Here is a 21,798-nt window from a genome sequence, read left to right as displayed (position 1 = left end):
CATTCCTCAAGTGCTAATTTAATGGCTAGAAGCTCTCGATCCCCGATGGAGTAGTTCCTCTCCGCTGGAGAGAAGGTCCTAGAGAAAAAACCACAAGTGACAGCATGCCCGGAAGAATTTTTTTGTAGAAGAACAGCTCCAGCTCCTACTGAGGAGGCATCAACCTCCAATAGGAAGGGCTTGGAAGGGTCAGGTCTGGAGAGCACGGGAGCCGAAGAAAAGGCAGACTTGAGTCGTTTAAAGGAGTCTTCTGCTTGAGGAGGCCAGGACTTGGGATCAGCATTTTTTTTGGTTAAAGCCACGATAGGAGCCACAATGGTAGAAAAATGTGGAATAAATTGCCTGTAATAATTGGCGAACCCCAAAAAGCGTTGGATAGCACGGAGTCCGGAGGGGCGTGGCCAATTTAAGACGGCAGAGAGTTTGTCTGGATCCATCTGTAGTCCCTGGCCAGAGACCAAATATCCTAGAAAAGGAAGAGATTGGCATTCAAACAGACATTTCTCAATTTTGGCATAGAGTTGGTTGTCACGAAGTCTCTGAAGAACCATACGGACATGCTGGCGGTGTTCTTCTAGATTGGCAGAAAAAATTAGGATATCGTCCAGATATACCACAACACAGGAGTATAACAGATCACGAAAAATTTCATTGACAAAGTCTTGGAAGACGGCAGGGGCATTGCACAGTCCAAAGGGCATGACCAGATACTCAAAGTGTCCATCTCTGGTGTTAAATGCCGTTTTCCACTCGTCCCCCTCTCTGATGCGGATGAGGTTATAGGCGCCTCTTAAGTCCAATTTAGTGAAGATGTGGGCACCTTGGAGGCGATCAAAGAGTTCAGAGATGAGGGGTAAGGGGTAGCGGTTCTTAACCGTGATTTTATTAAGACCGCGGTAGTCAATGCAAGGACGTAGGGAGCCATCTTTTTTGGACACAAAAAAAAATCCGGCTCCGGCAGGAGAGGAGGATTTACGGATAAAGCCCTTTTTTAGATTCTCCTGGACGTATTCGGACATGGCAAGAGTCTCTGGGGCAGAGAGAGGATAAATTCTGCCCCGGGGTGGAGTAGTACCCGGGAGGAGGTCGATAGGGCAATCATAAGGCCTGTGAGGAGGTAGAGTCTCAGCTTGTTTTTTGCAGAAAACATCCGCGAAGTCCATATAGGCCTTAGGGAGACCGGTTACTGGAGGAACCACAGAGTTACGGCAAGGGTTACTGGGAACCGGTTTTAGACAGTTCTTGGAACAAGAGGACCCCCAACTCTTGATCTCCCCAGTGGACCAATCCAGGGTTGGGGAATGAAGTTGAAGCCAGGGAAGTCCAAGGAGGATCTCCGAGGTGCAATTGGGAAGGACCAAAAGTTCAATCCTCTCATGATGAGATCCGATGCTCATAAGAAGGGGCTCCGTGCGGAAACGTATGGTACAGTCCAATCTTTCATTATTTACACAATTGATGTAGAGGGGTCTGGCGAGACTGGTCACTGGGATGTTGAACCTGTTGACGAGAGAGGCCAAAATAAAATTTCCTGCAGATCCAGAGTCCAAGAAGGCCACTGTAGAGAAGGAGAAGGCAGAGGCAGACATCCGCACAGGCACAGTAAGACGTGGAGAAGCAGAGTAGACATCAAGGACTGTCTCACCTTTGTGCGGAGTCAGCGTACGTCTTTCCAGGCGGGGAGGACGGATAGGACAATCCCTCAGGAAGTGTTCGGTACTAGCACAGTACAGGCAGAGGTTCTCCATACGGCGTCGTGTCCTCTCTTGAGGTGTCAGGCGAGACCGGTCGACCTGCATAGCCTCCACGGCGGGAGGCACAGGAACAGATTGCAGGGGACCAGAGGAGAGAGGAGCCGAGGAGACGAAACGCCTCGTGCGAACAGAGTCCATATCTTGGCGGAGTTCCTGACGCCTTTCAGAAAAACGCATGTCAATGCGAGTGGCTAGGTGAATAAGTTCATGTAGATTAGCAGGAATTTCTCGTGCGGCCAGAACATCTTTAATGTTGCTGGATAGGCCTTTTTTGAAGGTCGCGCAGAGGGCCTCATTATTCCAGGACAATTCTGAAGCAAGTGTACGGAATTGTACGGCATACTCGCCAACGGAAGAATTACCCTGGACCAGGTTCAACAGGGCAGTCTCAGCAGAAGAGGCTCGGGCAGGTTCCTCAAAGACACTTCGGATTTCCGAGAAGAAGGAGTGTACAGAGGCAGTGACGGGGTCATTGCGGTCCCAGAGCGGTGTGGCCCATGACAGGGCTTTTCCGGACAGAAGACTGACTACGAAAGCCACCTTAGACCTTTCAGTGGGAAACAGGTCCGACATCATCTCCAGATGCAGGGAACATTGGGAAAGAAAGCCACGGCAAAACTTAGAGTCCCCATCAAATTTATCCGGCAAGGATAAGCGTATCCCAGGAGCGGCCACTCGCTGCGGAGGAGGTGCAGGAGCTGGCGGAGGAGATGACTGCTGAAGCTGTGGTAGCAACTGTTGTAGCATAACGGTCAGTTGAGACAGCTGTTGGCCTTGTTGCGCTATCTGTTGTGACTGCTGGGCGACCACCGTGGTGAGGTCAGCGACAACTGGCAGAGGAACTTCAGCGGGATCCATGGCCGGATCTACTGTCACGATGCCGGCTGGCAGGTAGTGGACCCTCTGTGCCAGAGAGGGATTGGCGTGGACCGTGCTAGTGGACCGGTTCTAAGCCACTACTGGTTTTCACCAGAGCCCGCCGCAAAGCGGGGTGGTCTTGCTGCGGCGGTAGTGACCAGGTCGTATCCACTAGCAACGGCTCACCTCTCTGGCTGCTGAAGATAGGCGCGGTACAAGGGAGTAGGCAGAAGCAAGGTCGGACGTAGCAGAAGGTCGGGGCAGGCAGCAAGGATCGTAGTCAGGGGCAACGGCAGAAGGTCTGGAAACACAGGCAAGGAACACACAAGGAACGCTTTCACTGGCACTAAGGCAACAAGATCCGGCAAGGGAGTGCAAGGGAAGTGAGGTAATATAGGGAAGTGCACAGGTGAAAACCCTAATTGGAACCACTGCGCCAATCAGCGGCGCAGTGGCCCTTTAAATCGCAGAGACCCGGCGCGCGCGCGCCCTAGGGAGCGGGGCCGCGCGCGCCGGGACAGAACAGACGGGGAGCGAGTCAGGTAGGGGAGCCGGGGTGCGCATCGCGAGCGGGCGCTACCCGCATCGCGAATCGCATCCCGGCTGGCAGCAGGATCGCAGCGCCCCGGGTCAGAGGACGTGACCGGAGCGCTGCAGCGGAGGGAGTGAAGCGAGCGCTCCGGGGAGGAGCGGGGACCCGGAGCGCTCGGCGTAACACACACACACATAATAGGTATTGCTACATTCGTAATGCAGGGTGTACAGAATAAAAAAAAAACCAACAACAAAAAAAGAAAAAACAAAAAGTGCAAAAATTACACATTTTGGTCCAAAGAGTAGAATAAAAATTATCAAAAGGCATGTAGCATGTATCAAAGCAATGGAACGAATAAAAAGTACAGCCCTCACACAATGCCTTTGGACACAAAATAAAAAAGCAATGGCTGTCGGAACATGGCAACACAATATGGAAAAAAAGAACATAAAAAGTTATATATTGGGTATCGCCATAATTGTACTGACCCATATAATAAAGGTAACATCATTTTTACCGTATGGTGAATGCCAAAAGTACTCGATACTCAGAAGTTTTGAATATCTTGGTCCATTTTTTTAATCATTCGTATCTCATTAACACGTCTTTTGATCATGTGATTTCCAACATTCCACTACTTTACCTTGTTGTTGTAATCTTATTGTTAGGCAGTGTATATTCTTGGGTGCAGGTGGTATACTGTAAGTGGGGCACGCTGTGGCAGGGGGTAGTCTCCCGAAGACCTACACTGGCACAGCAGAACAGGAGAGAGCCGACTCAACCCTACTTTAGTGGGACATCAGGTGTTCTATAAGGTCCCTAGTTCTGTTATAAGCAGGGTCGGCCTTTGGGGTGTGCGAGCTGTGCGGCCGCACAGGGTGCCATAGCAACAGGGGCGCAGGGCGGGCGACACAGCTCGCAGTGTAATAGGCCGGCTGAAGATGGGGAGAAGCGAGCTGCAGCTGCTTTGAAGGAGGAAGCAAGGTCCGGAGCGTGGAGGAGCAGCTTGGGGGGCGCGGGCAGCGTCCAAGTGCTGCGCGCGCCTTCAGAGAGAGCCGCGGAAGGATCCCTGTGTGCAGTGTGAAGGCGGTGGCCGGTGCTCTACAAGCTGATTCCAGGGAGCAGCGCAGCAGCCTTCAAAAGTAAGTACCTGGCTGTTCTAAATAATTGATTTATTTTGTGCTTTTTAAAGGGGTTCTCCCTTGTTTACACAGTTTTTTGTTATTATGTTTGTGTGTTATGTGTGTATAAGTATGTATTTTTTTATGTGTGTTGTGATTATGTATATATGTATTTTCTTACCTTTTGTGAAGATCTGGAAGCTGGCCCCTTTTTCTTCCAGCGGCTTGCTGTGTAACCTCGGCCTCCGCCATGTTGTGTTCGGTAAGTGGGATGTCGGGGGGTGTGTTCTTGCTTCTGTCCTTCCTATCTTCTGACGTCTGAGGCAAATCTTTTCTTCCTGTTTCTTCCGTGGCCCAGCGACGAATCTGCGGCCTCTTCCGGCGCATGCGCAGGTTGTTGTTTTTTTTGTCTAATTGACAAACTGTCTGCGCATGCGCGAGTACGCAAGTGCTACGCTAACAGCGTTGCGTACGTTAGGTCTACGCTAATAGCGTAGCTTCGCGCAAGCGCAGACAGTTTGTCAATTAGACAAAAAAAAAAACTACCTGTGCATGCGCCGGAAGAGGCCGCAGATTCGTCGCTGGGCCACGGAAGAAACAGGAAGAAAAGATTCGCCTCGGACGTCAGAAGATAGGAAGGACAGAAGGACACACCCCCCGACATCCCACTTACCGAACACAACATGGCGGAGGCCGAGGTTACACAGAAAGCCGCTGGAAGAAAAAGGGGCCAGCTTCCGGATCTTCACAAAAGGTAAGAAAATACATATATACATAATCACAACACACATAAAAAAACACATACTTATACACACATAACACACAAACATAATAACAAAAAACAGTATAAACAAGGGAGAACCCCTTTAAAATTATTTATTCTTTAAACAGGGCATAGGATATGTGAAGGGGGGCAGGGTCCGTCCGTCTAATTATGGAAGAAAGAGAGAGGGTTTGATTAATGGGGACAAAGAAGTGGACTGGGGAAGTGGGGGTCTGAGTCTGGGACTGGTGAAGGGGGGAGGGTCTGATTAAGGGGTGAAGGGGGGAGATGGTCTGATTATGAGTGACAGGGGACTGAGTAATAAGAACATGGGACTGGTGAAGGGGGGGTCTGAGTCTGCTTAAGGGGGACTGGTGAAGGGGGAGGGCCTGATTAAGGGGGCAGGGGACTGATTAAGGGGGCAGGGGACTAATTAAGGGGGACATGGGACTGATTAAGGGGGCAGGGGACTGATTAAGGGGGCAGGGGACTAATTAAGGGGGACATGGGACTGATTAAGGGGGCAGGGGACTGATTAAAGGGGCAGGGGACTGATTAAGGGGGACAGGGGAGTTGTATTGAAGATGTTGGACATGAACAACGTGATTGATGAGTTTGCAAAGGCAAAAGCACGTAAAGTTGTATTTTGAGGTTTAGATTAATATTACCTGTCAGGAGGAGTATATTTTGTCTACCAATGTTCCCAGTTATTATTGCATTTGCACATATATTATCCCATTTAGCAGTTTTTTTCTGTATTTAATGTGTTTGATATACATGATTGTTACCAGTCAATCCAGTTATTTATTATTGTACTTGTTTGCACTTGCACTTAAATTATCTGTAATTTAAAAAAAATATTTGTTACAAAGATTTTTTTCCTCTTTGTGTATGTTTATGGGGTAATAGGGGGGGTGGGGGGGCCACAAGGTTAGCTCGCACACCTAAGGCCGGCCCTGGTTATAAGAACCACTGCTAAAAATAAAAACCTTTTTTTTAAAACCATAAAGGTCTATGTCATTCAAGAAGGAAGCCCCTTCCTTGGAAGTTTCTGCAAGAATATTAATGACTTTTTGTTTTTTGGAGATATTTTTTTCCCCTGGAGTTGATAAAACAGAGGGAAAACATGTCAAAAAAAAAAAAAAAAAGGCAGCGAGGGATGGGAGACAGGAGAAGAGCTGACAGACCTTCCCGAAGAGGTAAGAATCCCGACAGAAAAAGAGAAGGCGAGAAGGTAGAACTTCACAGAAGGAGGAGATTGAGATCAGGAACAAAAGGTTCGGCTCACTAAGAAGTCAGAGATGTGAAGGATTGGAGGGTGAGGAAATGAAGGTTTAGCTTTTTAGAACCTGTAAGGAGGGCCCCGTGATAGGATAAAAGAGCTGACAAACTAACAGCATGGGTGTAACTATAATGGCTGCTTCTGTAGGGAACTGCAGGGGGGACTCACTAAAACAGGATTGGAGGAATTAAAGGGGTACTCAAATGTTTTCACATCAACTGGTGTCAGAAAGTTATACAGATTTGTAAATTACTTCTATTTAAAAATCTTAATCCTTCCAGTACTTATCAGCTGCTGTATGCTCCAGCGGAAGTTGTGTAGTTCTTTCCAGTCAGACCACAGTGCTCTCTGCTGCCACCTCTGTCCGTGTCAGGAACTGTCCAGAGCAGGAGCAAATCCCCATAGCAAACCTCTTACAGAAGTATTCTCCTTAAAGGGGTACTCTGCCCCTAGACATCTTATCCCCTTTTTCAAAGGATAAGGGATAAGATGTCTGATCGCGGGGGGTTCCGCCGCTGGGATCTCTGCTGCAGCAGTGCAGTCATCAGGTGCACGGAGCAAACTTCGCTCCATGCCTGACTGATGACTGGCGATGTGGCGCTGACGCCACGGCCATGCCCAATCGTGGCGCTCTCTGCCTCAATACAAGTCTATAGGAGGGGGCGTGATGTCCGCCACGCCCCCTCCTATAGACTTGCATTGAGGGGGTGTGGTCGTGACGTCACAAGGGGGGGGGGTGTCACCGTGACGTCATGAGCCTCCGGTGCCGCAGCTGGCGTTCTGTACGAATGCAGGGTGCTGCAGGGAGGCCCAATAAAAATCTAGATAGAAATACATTGCAAAAAGTTTGGAGGGATCAAAACAAGAATGCTTCCATTCACTGATGGCAAGCACAGATCTAGAAATAAAAAGGCTTTAAATTTAGTGTTTCATGTAGGTCCTCGGAGCTCCATGGCCCTTCCCCCCGTTGTCTTCACGTCAATCTCCGAACATCTTCATTTACCGTGATGAGTAGCGGCAGCAATGTTTTCCAGTTCTCGGAATATATAAAGATGATTCACGTTTGTCTCCGGCATTAAATACACATTTATTGATCGCAACATTTCACGGCTTTTACGACCTGACAATTAAATAGATATTTTGATCATTCGTCTACGCGGTAACATAATAACAGGTAATGAATAGAGGAGCCGTCATGTGTGCGCGCGCTTCCTTCTCCCTGCTGGGTGTGTGAATCATCGCTATAGCCTTTATTTTACTAGTGTGCGACCTAGAAAACATTTATAGTTTATCAAGTTTATCGAAATTTCATGTCAGGAAAAATGCCCACTTGTCAGACAGAATTTCAACACTGTCCAAATGGAATCAAAATTTTATGTCAGCCGCAAGAGGGCGTTTTACGTGCCGCAAGAGGGCGTTGTTTTCTGACATAAAATTTTGATTCCATTTGGACGGTGTTCAAATTCTGTCTGAAAAGGGGGGGACAGTAAGGTGTCGTAGCGGCCTCATTAATAAACATGTGCAACTTTTTTTCCCCACCTGCGCGGTGCACTAGTGTGCGCCAGGCTCGGCTGGCGGCATTCATCATGCTGTGCGTAAAGTGTGCGCCCAGGAAACCACATCCTCAGCGCTCTCAGAACTTCTCATGGTTGATCGATGTTAGGGGTTAAGATAAGGGTTAGGGGGTAGGATTAGGGGTTAGAATTAGGGGGAAGGGTTAGGGTTTAGCATTAAGGGTAAGGGTTAGGATTAGGGTTAGGATTAGAGGTAAGGGTTAGGGGTTTGGATTAGGGGTAAGGGTTAGGATTAGAGCTAAGGGTTAGGATTAAGGTTAGGGGTAAGGGTTAGGGGTGAAGATTAGGGGTAAGGGGTAGGATTAGGGGTTAGGATTAGGGTTAGGATTAAGGGTAAGGATTAGGGGTTAGGATTAGGGGTAAGGGTAAGGATTAGGGGTTAGGATTAGGAGTTAGGATTGGGGTAATGGTTAGAAATAGGGTTAGGGGTGAAGATTAGGGGTAATGGTTAGGTTTAGGGGTTAGGATTAGTGGTCAGGGTAAGGATTAGGGGTTAGGATTAGGGTTAGGATTAGGGGTAAGGATTGAGGGTTGGGATTAGGGGTTAGGATTAGGGGTGAAGATTAGAGGTAAGGGTAAGGATTAGGGGTTAGGATTAGATGTAACGGTTAGGATTAGGGGTAAGGGTTAGGATTAGGGATAGGGTTTAGGATTAGAGGTTAGGGGGTTAGGATTAGAGGTTAGGGGATTAGAGTTAGGGGTTAGGGAGTGAGACGGAGCTAGTTGTAAAGCAGAAAAGTGTGTGCGAAGGGTCACATTCCACTACAGGGACTCCGTCTTCTTCATTACACCAGTGCAGAAGGCCATAGATACCAAGGAAAATTGAATCATAAACGCAGTGTCCTTTGCAAAAATATGGGCTGATTTGAGCCTTGATAAATGATTCCTGTAGTTCAAAGTCTCCTGTCACACAGGCATGATAATGGTTTTGATCAGTGAAGTTCTGAACACTCAGACCCGACGGATCGTTACATATCAGCGGGAGAAGCGTGCGGCTGGCGCTTCACTCCCTGTGTCGCTGCAGGAAATGGGCTTCTTCTTAGACTTACAATGGAGCGAAACAGAAAACACAGCGAGCCGTGGAGACAGTAGTCAAAGGATTCCGAGCGGAATTTCACGGGAATATTCCGCTCGAAAGTCCCACTGCTGCATTGATTTCAATGGGAATCTGCGGCACTGTGCACACGGCAGAAACATCTTGTGCGGAAATCCCGATTCCGGCATCCGCAGACAGAATAGTCATGTCTATTCTTTCTGCAGCTTCTGCTCGGAAACGCATTGCCGTCTATGAGATGGTGCATTTCCGAGTGGTCCTAGCGCCAGCCAGATCAGCCCTAGTGCGGACTGTCCATGTGGACATGGCCTTAGGGTACGTTCACACGGCAGACTTTTTCCGCAGACAGTGGGAGCTGGCACTATGGCCACTGGGAAATGCGCCCTCTCCATAGACGGCAATGCATTTCCGAATAAATTCCACAGAAAGAATTGACCTGTCAGTTCTTTCTGCAGAGGCTGGAATCAGAATTTCTGCAGCAGAAACTTCCCAAATGCCTGTCCAGGCATGCTGGGAGTTGTCGTTTTGCTACCTCTGGAGGGCCACCGTTTTGGAGATTACTGTGGTCTAAGCAAAAATATGTCTCTGCAAGTGTATTAGTTACATAGACCAGTGTTTCCCAACCAGGGTGCCTCCAGGTGTTGCAAAACTACAACTCCCAGCATGCCTGGACAGCCTTTGGCTGTCCAGGCATGCTGGGAGTTGTAGTTTTGCAACATCTGGAGGCACCGTGGTTGGGAAACACTGACATAAACCCTGATATCTTAATTATAGTGTAATATATATATATATATACACACAAACTTAGCTGGTGGCTCCATAAAACCCAATGCAATAAGAACGTCAGGTTTAATTCTTGCAACATTGTTGTTAAATTAGATCCCAGCAGACTGGAAATCCAGTTTATCTTGAAACAAATCGGTGTAATTTCCCATCAGTTGTAAAACTATGTCAGCTATGCGTTCATGATAACCTTATATCTAACGCACGCAGCACATCCAGGCCATTACTCACGCATCTGTCAGCTATATTAATGGGAAGCTAGTATACAGTCTGAGAGCCAGGTTCTTGCTTCAGTTCTTTAAAGGGGTACTCCGGTGGGGGAAGAAAAACAATTTTTTTCAAATCAACTTGTGCCAGAAAGTTAAACAGATTTGTAAATTACTTCAATTTAAAAATCTTAATCCTTCCAGTACTTATTAGCTGCTGAATACTACAGAGGAAATTCTTTTATTTTTGCAACAAAGTTCTCTCTGCTGACATCACGAGCACAGTGCTCTCTGCTGACATATCTGTCCATTTTAGGAACTGTCCAGAGCAGCATATGTTTTCTTTGGGGATTTTCTCCTACTCTGAACAGTTTTTAAAATGGACAGAGATGTCAGCAGAGAGCACTGTGTTCGTGATGTCAGCAGAGAGCACTGTGTTCCAAAAAAGAAAATAATTTCCTCTGTAGTATTCAGCAGCTAATAAGTACTGGAACAATTAAGATTTTTTTTTTATATAAATAATTTACAAATCTGTTGAACTTTCTGGCACCAGTTGATTTAAAAAAAAAAAAATAAGTTTTCCATCGGAGTACCCCTTTAACCGAAAGCCCAACAGACCCCATTTAAAGTCAATAGGACCTGTTGGTCCTGTATGAGAGTAGAAAAAGAAAGACTGGAGGACAGCGCTTCGTGTATTACTCTGGCGTTCAAAGACCCTGCTCCGGGGTTTATACAGATAGAAGCCTCTGTACGATGGTCGTTCCCCTTGTACATGACAAAATGCGCCAATCACTGTATTTATGGGTTATCAAATGATATGGGAAAAGCTGCACAGCTTAGAGGATGCAGGAGAGGGCCAACCTGTCCTGTAGGACGTAGTACGGACGTGAAGAAAGAAAACTCTTCTGATATCAGTCAAAGTTATCCCTATAAAAATGGATTCAAAGTCAGGAGTAATGTTCAAATCCACAGTGCCCTCAACCCTTCCTCAGATTAGTATATTGATATACCAATATGAGGAAGAGGTGAGTGCATCCCGAAACGCGTCAAAAGTGCAAGTGCACTTTGGATTTTAAGAGTACTTGTCATCAAACCATATTTTCTAAACTAACTCAGAATAAATCTACTCCTAACACCCCTCCTGCTCTTAAAAGAAAAACTCTGAGCTCTAAAAAGCTGTGTATCATACCTTTCTCCTTGATCACATTTTGTGAGCTCCTGTCAGGAAAAGAGGGCGTTCCCCAGCAGGCGAAACGTCACTGAAGCCTGCGAGAGCTGTACCTGTACATGCCCCGCACGCACTTCCTGAGTTTGGTCTCCTGCCAAGCCGGGAAGAGACCAAACTAACTGTTTGACTTGCAGCTGGGAACAGAACAGAGCCACCTAGTGGCCGTTTTTTCAATCATGTTAAAAACATATAAAGGTTGAGAAGTTTAACAGCAAGTAAATAGCAAAGTGTCTTATAATTACATAAGGAACAATATATTAAAAGTTTAGTTTGGTGACAGGTACTCTTTAAACGTTACTCCTGGCTTGGAATCCATTTTCATTGGGACCTGTTGTGCAGCCCTGTTATCAGTCTGTAATTGAACTCCATAACGCTGATTTGAACATGGCCTAAAAATACCAATATATCAGTACGTAACTGATCTAGGTTTTCTCCAGAAACATTCAGAACAGTCTGTAACTTGTAAAATGTTTGTACTCTGGGGCAGTGCAATTCTGACAATGTGCAGTGCCTGGTATAAACACTACATGTCACAATGCCCATGTATCAGAGCCTATTCCTTATAGATTGACGGTGAAACAGGAGGCATCAGGGGTGCGATCAAATGAGAGTAACCTAATACAATCTAGACTAGTCTCGGAAGCTCCAAATAGTGATGTTATAGGATAGATGGGTGGTGCAGCAATTGCGGGGGTGCTCTTACTTGTGGTGCGACGGTCCTGTTTCGCGAGTTACCCGCTTGGTCACGCCCCTATGGGGCGTGACCAAGCGGGTAACCCGCGAAACGGGGCCGCTCGCACCACAATTTCCTGCTGAGCTCTTGTCTTTTCTTCCCCTCCCGATCCTTTATTCCTTATTGGCATGATGGAATGAAAACCTAATCTGCAAGCAAACTCTTGGTGAAAGCGTAACAATTTCTCTATTTCTCATATCTATAACAATTTAGAGTTAATTATACAGTGATCCCTCAACTTACAATGGCCTCAACATACAATATTTTCAGCATACGATGGTCTTTTCTGGACCATTGTAACTTGTAACCAAACTCAACATACAATGTACAGACAGTCCAGATCTGTGAAACATGTGGCTGGAAGAACCGACCAATCAGAATGGACATTCACTGATAAAACCCCTGTATTACTGAAGTGTATGCACTGACTGGTGTCTGGTAGCGCCCCCTACAGTACAGGGAGGTATTACATGTTCTGTACTCTTTACCTGTATTACTGAAGTGTATGCACTGACTGATGTCTGGTAGCGCCCCCTACAGTACAGGGAGGTATTACATGTTCTGTACTCTTTACCTGTATTACTGAAGTGTATGCACTGACTGGTGTCTGGTAGCGCTCCCTACAGTACAGAGAGGTATTACATGTTCTGTACTACTCTTTACCTGTATTACTGAAGTGTATGCACTGACTGGTGTCTGGTAGCGCCCCCTACAGTATAGGGCAGTATTACATGTTCTGTACTACTCTTTACCTGTTTTACTGAAGTGTATGCACTGACTGGTGTCTGGTAGCGCCCCCTACAGTACAGGGAGGTATTACATGTTCTGTACTCTTTACCTGTATTACTGAAGTGTATGCACTGACTGGTGTCTGGTAGCGCCCCTTACAGTACAGGAAGGTATTACATGTTCTGTACTCTTTACCTGTACCAGGGTTATCTGCTCCTTTGGACACCAGGCGAGGGCGGCTCCATGTTACTTTTTTAGGACATTGTGTACTGTACAGGCCCCCGAAGAAGCTCCTGTCCTCTACATAGACAGTGATTACAGCTCCCAGCAGATCTTTATTACTTTTATATATAAGGATTTGCTTTATCTATATTAGTTATCTACTTATTTTTCTTTAATCCTCACTTTTTCCTATTTTTGGATGACATTTTGGTGGCATCAGAATCAGTTACCAAATTTCCATAGAGTTATGGTTTCAACATACAATGGTCGCCCTGGAGCCAACTAATATTGTAACTTGAGGGACCACTGTATTTACTTATAGAGATATACTATGAGCAGAGGACCTACCACAAGGGCTGTTTGTGTCCTTGCTCGGGCAGCTTTGTGCAGCGCAGTCATTCCTTCCTTGCTCCGGAAGTCCAGGTGAGCGCCACCGTTGCGAAGAGCTTTTATGACTTCTACAGAGTTGTCCAGCTGGGAGGCGAGAGACAGTGGAGTCTCTGGAGAGGGAAGGAAGCAGAAATTAGACTATGACGTTCATGTTCCTTTAGTTTTCCTACAAACAGTTTTGCCTTGTGCCCGTATTGTCCTTCTCCATGTATGACCCAAATAAAAAGAGTTCAGCTTGCAATATCTTCCAAACCACACATTACTGTAGGTTTTGTCCAGGTATAGTAGATATATATATATGTTTATATAGTCCAACAAACAATAGCACAGCACTCCTAAGAAAAATCACGGGTGCCAAGCGTCCAGGGCCCGATCACGGCCCATTCAGTAGTGGTCTCCAAACTGTTATCCTCCAGAACTTGCAAAACTACAACTCCCGGCATGCCCAGACAGGCATTGGCTGTCTGAGCATGCTGGGAGTAGTAGTTTTGCAACATGTGAAGGATCACAGTTTGGCGATCACTACACAGTGGTCTCCAAACAGTGGTTCTCCAGATGTTGCAAAACTACAACTCCCAGCATGTCCAAACAGTCTGGGCATGCTGGGAGTTGTAGTTTTGCAACATCTGGAGGATCACAGTTTGGTGACCACTACACAGTGGTCTCCAAACAGTGGTCCTCCAGATGTTGCTAAACTACAACTCACAGCATGCCCAGACAGCCAATGCAGTTGTAGTTTTGCAACATCTGGAGCATCACTCACCGGCCAGTCAGATCCCGCCGCAGCGTGCAGGATCCGCCACCGCCACCGGGTAAGAAGGACTTATTCCCTCTGTGCCCTGCTCTCCCCAGACTAGCACATGTGGGCGGAAGTCTGGCAGCGGCGATGTCGAGTGCGTGGCGATAGCGGGGGCACTTACCCCCGTCATCGCCGCTGCCAGACCTCCGGATCGCCGCTGCCGGACACTCGGATCGCCGCGCATCAAACGCCTACCCCCCGCCGCCCCTACACACCTGATCGCTGTTCGGGTTAATCAAATGGGGTCCCGGGGTGTCGGGTGGGAGTGGTCTCCTGCTGGACACCCCGGGACTTTAGCTAATTAACCCGATCAGCGCCGGAGCACGCACAATGAACGCCGCCTTAATACGGCAGAATGCGCAAAGGTATTGCGTTATCCGCGATATAAATGCGGCGTCCAGCGCAACAGGGGTTAAGCTGAACTTCTCACCTGCCGGAGACAAGCGGAGGTGAAAAGTTCAGCCCCCGGGATGCAGCAGCAGCTGCAATTATGTGAATGACGGGTATACCCGTCGCTCTGCGCGAATACACTTCAGCAGCCGACGGGTACACCCGTCATTCCGTTAAGGGGTTAAAGGAGTTGTCCAGCTAATGAAACAGCCTGTGTATGGTGTCTATTGTGACTGAGAATGGCTTTCTAATGCCTTATCTAATGAGTCATCTAATGAGCAGTAATACCAGCTTCCCCCTTCACATCATTGGTCTGGTCCTGTGCTAAAGAAAAAGGAAGGGGGAAGAGGAATGGGAGCTCCCTGCTTTCAGAGCCTGTGAAGCGATGTCACAGCTTTGAAGGGAGGGAGCACTGCTGATATGGAAAATCTGTGCACTATGGCTAATAACATTATATTAGGAACCTCACTTCGTGCCTGATGACTGGCGATGCAGGGACGGAGGCTCATGCTGTCAAGGCCATGCCCCCATGTGCTGTCATAGCCACGCCCCCTCAATGCAAGTCGTCACGGTCGTTACGCCCCCTCCCATAGACCTGCATTGAGGTCACAAGCCTCCAGCGCTGCACCCGAGCTCTAAAAGAACTCCGGGTGCAGCATGGAGATTACGTGAGCCCCATGGCGGGATCCCCTCGATCAGACATCTTATCTCCTATCCTTTGGATATTCTTTGGATAGGGGTGGGGTACCCCTTTAAAGGTCTCACCATTAAATGGCACCCCAGTTTTCCTTTTGGAGCGGTTGTCACGTGATCACCCTAGCCAATCAATGGTGGCAACAGCCAATCAATGATGACCACTCCAAATCAAAGACTGGGGTGCCAGTGTCCTCGCGGGAAAGGTAGGGAACTGCTGATTTATTATTTTAAAGAATTTGAGACTAGGGATGACCTATTTATTTTTAAGGAAACAAAAAAGTTGCAAAGGCCATTAACATTAAACCGTGTACAATGCTCGACCTATAAATTGCCACTAAGTTTTTGAATCGGTTCATATAGCTCAGGTGGATGCGCAGTATTCTTACCGCCAGTTTCCGTATCATGGTAATTTGGGTCTAATCCCCGATCTAACATTTTGCAGACTTTCTCTACTGAACAGTGCTGAATGTAATCCATAAATTTCCGCATATTAGCCTGGAATGATAAAACAAAGAAAAAAAAGCATATGAAACATTCACCAAGTCTGTTCAGAAGTGACTGGTTATTATTCAGGATTCAGGGAAACAGCGTTGGATTAAATTATAGTTCCGGTAAAAATGTATTCACATCCCACATCATTTTAAACAAAGTAATCCTACACAATACATGTGCTCATTGTTTTAGACTGAAAAACAAGTTTTGTAAATCCTCTGGAGGAGGTGGACGTTTTAGTAAAATTAAAACTTTACTGTAAAAAAGCATTCTATTAATTTAATTTTTTTTTTTTTTTTGGGGGGGGGGGGCATGTCCATATCATGCACACTGACCATCACTAGTCCTACAGTACAATCTGTTTGATTCCAGCACAGCAGCATCCATGTGTATCATTACTGTAGCTAGGTCATATGATCACTGGCCTGACTCCCAGAGAAACTGTTTCCAGACCCCTTCCCTCACAGCTCTGTATACTGCTGCTATCTCTATGGGGTCAGGATATGTTGTAGTTATATACCTTCCCTCCAGCTCTAGTTGTATACTGCTGTTGCTTTCTCTATGGGATCAGGATATACAGTATAGTAGTTATACACCTCCCCTCCAGCTCTATCTGTATACTGCTGCTATCTCTATGGGATCAGGATATATAGAAGTTATACACCTTCCCTATACAGTAGTTCTACACCTTCCCTATATATAGTAGATATTGCTTTCTAGTGCCAGCTCAGGTACCTCCTTCCGCACTTCCAAAACATCCCAGATTTACTAGCAAGTGCAGCAAGAGGCAGGGGAGGATATCAAAAATAAAAATGTTGTTCTTATTTTTTTGTCTGCTTCTGCTGCCCACTTCTAGGTGCCATCCTAGACACTGACCCTGCAAATACAGCCCTGGCTGCGTGGCCATCTTTCTTTAAATATCCTGTTTCCAGCTCCAAGAAGGAGAATCTTCTAGCCATAAATGTAAAACCAGCTGAGCAAGGACCCTTCTGCAAAAAACTAATAGCATTATGGTTTTCGAGTTGGTGTTGGTGCTACGTATCTGCCATGTCACTAAAAGTTTCTTCAGCGTATGTCCAAATACCATAAAAGGAAAGCTTCAAGAATCTGCACCATGGAAAGTCATGTAGGCCCTTCACGGTAGAGGTTCAGCTGATTGGACTGCACCATTTTCTGCAACTGCAATAGCAGAACTACCTCACTAGTCACCACTAAAAAGTGCGAAAAGCACCATAGAGACTTCTTAGATAGTGGCCCATATTTTGTAAAATATGTGAAAGAGAAAAAGGAGGGAATTTGTTTTTGGAGCGATTTACAAAGAACGTTACAGGGGTTGTCTGTGTATTAAAAACGTATCCCCTATCCACAGGATAGGTAAGTGATCACCTAGGGCGTTGCTAGGTGTCCAAAAGACGCAGGGCTAGAGCCCATAGCCCAGCCATATCCCGTAACCACACCCTCAGACACGCCCTAACCACACCCTCAGACACGCCGCCAAGAGAATGCATGAAGCATTATCAGGGACATTACTCCTCCATTCTGGTGACGTTTGGAATGTTTTTAAAGTTCACTCTGTTTACCGCGTAGGATAATAAAAATTATATGTTAAAGATATATTCATATATAAACATTATATTTTAAAGATATATTCGTACATTTACGCATACGGCAATACCAGATATATAGGGTTTTTAAATTTTTATTATATTTTTAATTTTTATTTTTTTTTTACAAAACAGTAGTAGCCAGAGACCCGGGGCAAAGCCCCATTAGCCCCCCTCTAGCAATGCCCCTGGGACCCTCCATGATCTGCAGAACAGAGCCAGTCTCTTACCGCTAAGCCAGTGTTTCCCAACCAGGCTGTCTCCAGCTGCTGCAAAACTACAATTCCCAGCAGGCCCGGACAGCCGAAGGCTGGGAGTTGAAGTTTTGCAACAGCTGGAGGAACCCTGGTTGGAAAACACTGCTCTAAGCACTCCAGCCCCCCACTTTCCAAGACGATGTCACATCGTGGCCGGCCATTGGGTGAGTTGGCCGTCACTGTCTCGACTAGCTTGTCTCAGGAATATGGGGCTAAGAAGTAAGAGATAGGCCCCGTTCTTCAGATTGCAGGGGGTCCCATCAGTCACATTTTAAACCAATATGCATTTATTCTAAACGTGACCTAGTTAGTTCTAGATCAGCAAAACAGGCGTTGGTTCTAGAACAATAGAACATATATAATGTATACTTTGATTCCGGTTATCACAGAACAATGGCATTAGTATTTAACAATGACACATGATTTTAGGACAATGACCCAGTGATACCTTCAGATCCCAGAATAATAAGATCTTCGCCATCACTTATATCCCTAATGACATGTTATATAACTACATGATATGCAGATTATAGCCTGCACTGATTTAGCGCACCCATAACCTTAACCTACCTTGGTGTGCAGCTTAGCAATCTGTTTCTCATCAACACTGGATTGCTTGTACAATCTTTTCTTATACCGAAACTGCAAAAAAAAAAAAAAAAAAAAAAAAAGCATTTAAATGGGCACTGTCATTAAATTTTTTTGCTTTTGCACTCCTTATGGTAAATAAAAAATCTTTCTAATATACTTTGTTTGTTTAAAACAAATGAAGTTTTATATGTTTTATTTGTGTTTAAAAAGCTGCCACTAGGTGTCTCCCTACTTCTCCAGAGCACATTTCCATCTCTTGCACAGACTTTGGACTCTTGCTGGCCTGGCAGAAGTCCAAAATCAGGAAATGTAGTCTGGAGTGATAAGGGGTGTGTGTGCAGCCTTATCCAATCATAGCTCATCTCACACTGAAAAGGGAGAACATCCTCCCTCACTCTGCTACACACAACCCAGAGCAGGGATGTGTATAGCAGAGTGAGGAAGTTCTCCCCTATATGGCTTCAGATGATGTCACGCCTGCTGGGGAACGCCCCTTCCCAGTCTGTGAATCGGACTGAGCAGAAAATACAGAGCAATATCAAGGTAGAAAACTAAAAAATAATAAAAAATAAAGGCGGGGGGTGGTTTATCATGATGGGGGCATTGAACTGGAGGATTATAAAATGTATCAAGTTAATGAGTGCATACCAATGGGGCGATTGATTAAAAACTGGTGCAAAGCTAAAGAGAAGCTGTAGCTCGTAGTAACCCATTAGTTTCCAGCTATCTATTATAAAAAGTGTGCAGTAGATGTCAATCTGTTCGGTGCCACCACCAACTGTTTCACTTGCCTATTGTGCCAGTTTTAAAACATTTGTACCAATGTATCCTACATGCGTCATGAGACTGATCCACAGTAATTCTCAGTGCTTAATGTGTAAGTGGAAGTGGTCAGTCCTGGGTCAGCTGATTTCCTGAGAACTCCAGGATGACATCATCACCTATCAGATCCCTCCTGCTAGCTCCGAGAACCCTTCCCTCCAGCTCTATCTGTATACTGCTGCTGCTATCTCTATGGGATCATGATATACAGTAGTTATACACCTCCCCTCCAGCTCTATCTGTATACTGCTGCTGCGATCTCTATGGGATCTGGATATATAGTAGTTATACACCTCCCCTCCAACTCTATCTGTATACTGCTGCTGTTATCTCTATGGGATCGGGATATATAGTAGTTGTACAGCTCCCCTCCCAGCTCTATCTGTATATGGCTGCTGTTATTCATGTGGGATCAGACTATATATAGTAGTTATACACATCCCTTCTCAGCTCTATCTGTATATGGCTGTTGTTATCTCTATGGGATCAGGATATATAGTAGTTTACATTTCCTCTTAGGACAGTACATTATACCCTAGTTCTGCAGTGCCGCATCCACACTACTCCAGTTCCTTATCCTCTTAGGACAGTGTTCAAACACTTAATTTTTTTACTGCGTAAATTCAGCAGGTGAATTTACGCAGGAACTGTTCGGAGCAGGAGATGTTTGCTATGGATGGGGATTTGCTCCTACTCTGGACAGTTCCTGATACGGACAGAGGCGTCAGCAGAGAGCAATGTGGTCAGACTAAAAAGAGCTACATAACTTCCTCTGTAGTAAACAGCAGCTGATAATTACTGGAAGGATTAAGACTTTTTAATAGAAGTCATTTACAAATCTGTTTAACTTTCTGAAACCAGTTGATTTAAAAGAGAAAATTTAAAAGGAATCCCCCTTTAAAGGGGTACTCCGGAGGAAAACTTTTTATCAACTGGTGCCAAAAAAATAAACAGATTTGTAAATTACTTCTATTAAAAAATCTTAATCCTTCCAGTACTTATTAGCTGCTGAATACTACAGAGGAAATTCTTTTCTTTTTGGAACACAGAGCTCTCTGCTGACATCACAACCACAGTGCTCTCTGCTGACATCTCTGTCCATTTTAGGAACTGACCAGAGCAGCATATGTTTTCGATGGGGATTTTCTCCTGCTCTGCACAGTTCTTAAAATGGACAGAGATGTCAGCAGAGAGCACTGTGTTCGTGATGTCAGCAGAGAGCTCTGTGTTCCAAAAAGATAAGAAAATCCTCTGAAGCATGCAGCAGCTAATAAGTACTGGAAGGATTAAGATTTTTTAATAGAAGTAATTTACAAATCTGTTTAACTTTCTGGCACCAGTTGATTTAAAAAAAAAAAGTTTTCCACCGTAGTACCCCTTTAACCCACCGCCTCCTCTTTCCCCCAGCTTAGGATGCCTAAGTAGTGTATGGAAAGTTCGTAATAAGCAAGTTTACTGACCTCCAAGGAAGGTACGCCTCTGCTCATAGGTTGAGGATATTCCCGCAGAAGTCGTTCTTCATCCAAGAACTTTCCATCTCTCCCATTGCTATAAGGCTGATAAAGACCGTAGTTGAGAACATCCTTCAGGCTCATGTTGAGATTACATAAGATCCTCTGCTTTGCCACCCAAACAGTGGCATTGGGGTTAAAGCGGATACATTTCTGCAAACAATGAAAAGCGATTTCATTACGGACGCATTAGAGATACAGACACTTCGCTTTTTCTTTTTCCAGCTTCTAGAAAAATTTTCATGAAGAAGAGAAAGAAAAAAAAGTATTTCATCTCCAAAAAAAGATAACCGGATGATATGGATACTGTATATAAATGAGACTGAGAAATTTTAAAGGAGTTATCCTACTTTTTAAGATGGATCGCCATTTCTCCAGATAGGCCATCAACTACGGATTGGCAGGGGTGTCGGGTGCTGGACCCCCTCCAATCTAAAACAGATGGCCTATTTGGAGGAAAGGTCAACAGTTTTAAAAAGTTGGATGAATCCTTTAAAGGGGTACTCCGATGGAAAATAATGTAATCCTTCCAGTACTTATCAGCTGCTGTATGCTCCAGAGGAAGTTGAGTTGTTCTTTCCTGTCCGATTACATTGCTCTCTGCTGACACCTCTGTCCATGCCAGGAACTGTCCAGAGCAGGAGAGGTTTGCTAGGGGGATTTGCTCCTACTCTACAGTTCCTGACATGGACAGAGGTGTCAGCAGAGAGAACTGTGGTCAGACGGAAAATAACAACTCAACTTCCTCTGGAACATACAGCAGCTGATAAGTACTGGATGGATTAAGCTTTTTTTAAAATAGTAAGTAATATACAAATCTATTTAACTTTATGGAGCCAGTTGATTTGAAAAAAAAAAAAATGTTTTTCACCGGAGTACCCCTTTAAGTAGTCGCTTCATATTGTAACGTCAGCGCACCGGCGAGACTCGCTGGCCTTGAACGCTCTCCTCTAATGTCCCCGCTGCCGGCAGGGCTGGGATTCACATCGCGGGGCGTGCCCGAATGTGAGTCCCAGCCTGTCACTCAGCTCCCTGGTCTTCCGTGTTCTCAGTCCTGGCGAGCGTGCACGCCAGAGCTCTGTGGTTTAAAGGGCCAGTACGCCCTAATTACTGTCATCACCTGCACCCTCTCTATAAGTATCTGCACCTCCCCCTGCCCTGCGCAGGATCTTTGTTGACCTAGAGAAAGCTACTATGTGTTTCCTGATTATCCGTGTACATGATCCTTGTTCCGTGACCTGACCCTGCTACTTTGACGCCTGCCCTGACCTACTGCTATCCTGACCATGTCTTGTGTTAACCTTCTGTACCTTCACCCCAGCTACCTGTGTGGACGAGTCGTGCCATGGGTGCCGCCTGCATCAGCAAGACCATCCCGCTTTGCGGCGGGCTCTAGTGAAAACG

General features: G+C 45.9%; 1 protein-coding gene across 5 annotated transcripts in view; it reads right to left on the bottom strand.

Annotated features, from left to right (window-relative positions):
* The window catches only part of SHANK2 (SH3 and multiple ankyrin repeat domains 2), a 582,141-nt gene that overhangs the window by 421,022 nt on the left and 139,321 nt on the right, over nt 1-21,798 (bottom strand). For all 5 annotated transcript variants that reach the window (XM_056527699.1, XM_056527698.1, XM_056527700.1 and 2 more), the window contains 4 exons: nt 20,344-20,547; nt 18,041-18,112; nt 15,504-15,612; nt 13,191-13,342 (listed from right to left, as the gene is read on the bottom strand). In XM_056527699.1, the coding sequence (XP_056383674.1) occupies nt 13,191-13,342; nt 15,504-15,612; nt 18,041-18,112; nt 20,344-20,547 (537 nt within the window). The remainder of the gene's footprint in view (nt 1-13,190; nt 13,343-15,503; nt 15,613-18,040; nt 18,113-20,343; nt 20,548-21,798) is intronic.

The sequence above is a fragment of the Hyla sarda genome, chromosome 6, assembly GCF_029499605.1.
Source record: "Hyla sarda isolate aHylSar1 chromosome 6, aHylSar1.hap1, whole genome shotgun sequence".
Lineage (NCBI taxonomy): Eukaryota > Metazoa > Chordata > Amphibia > Anura > Hylidae > Hyla > Hyla sarda.
Note: the sequence above shows the minus strand (reverse complement) of the source record. Positions and strands in the feature narration are given on the sequence as shown.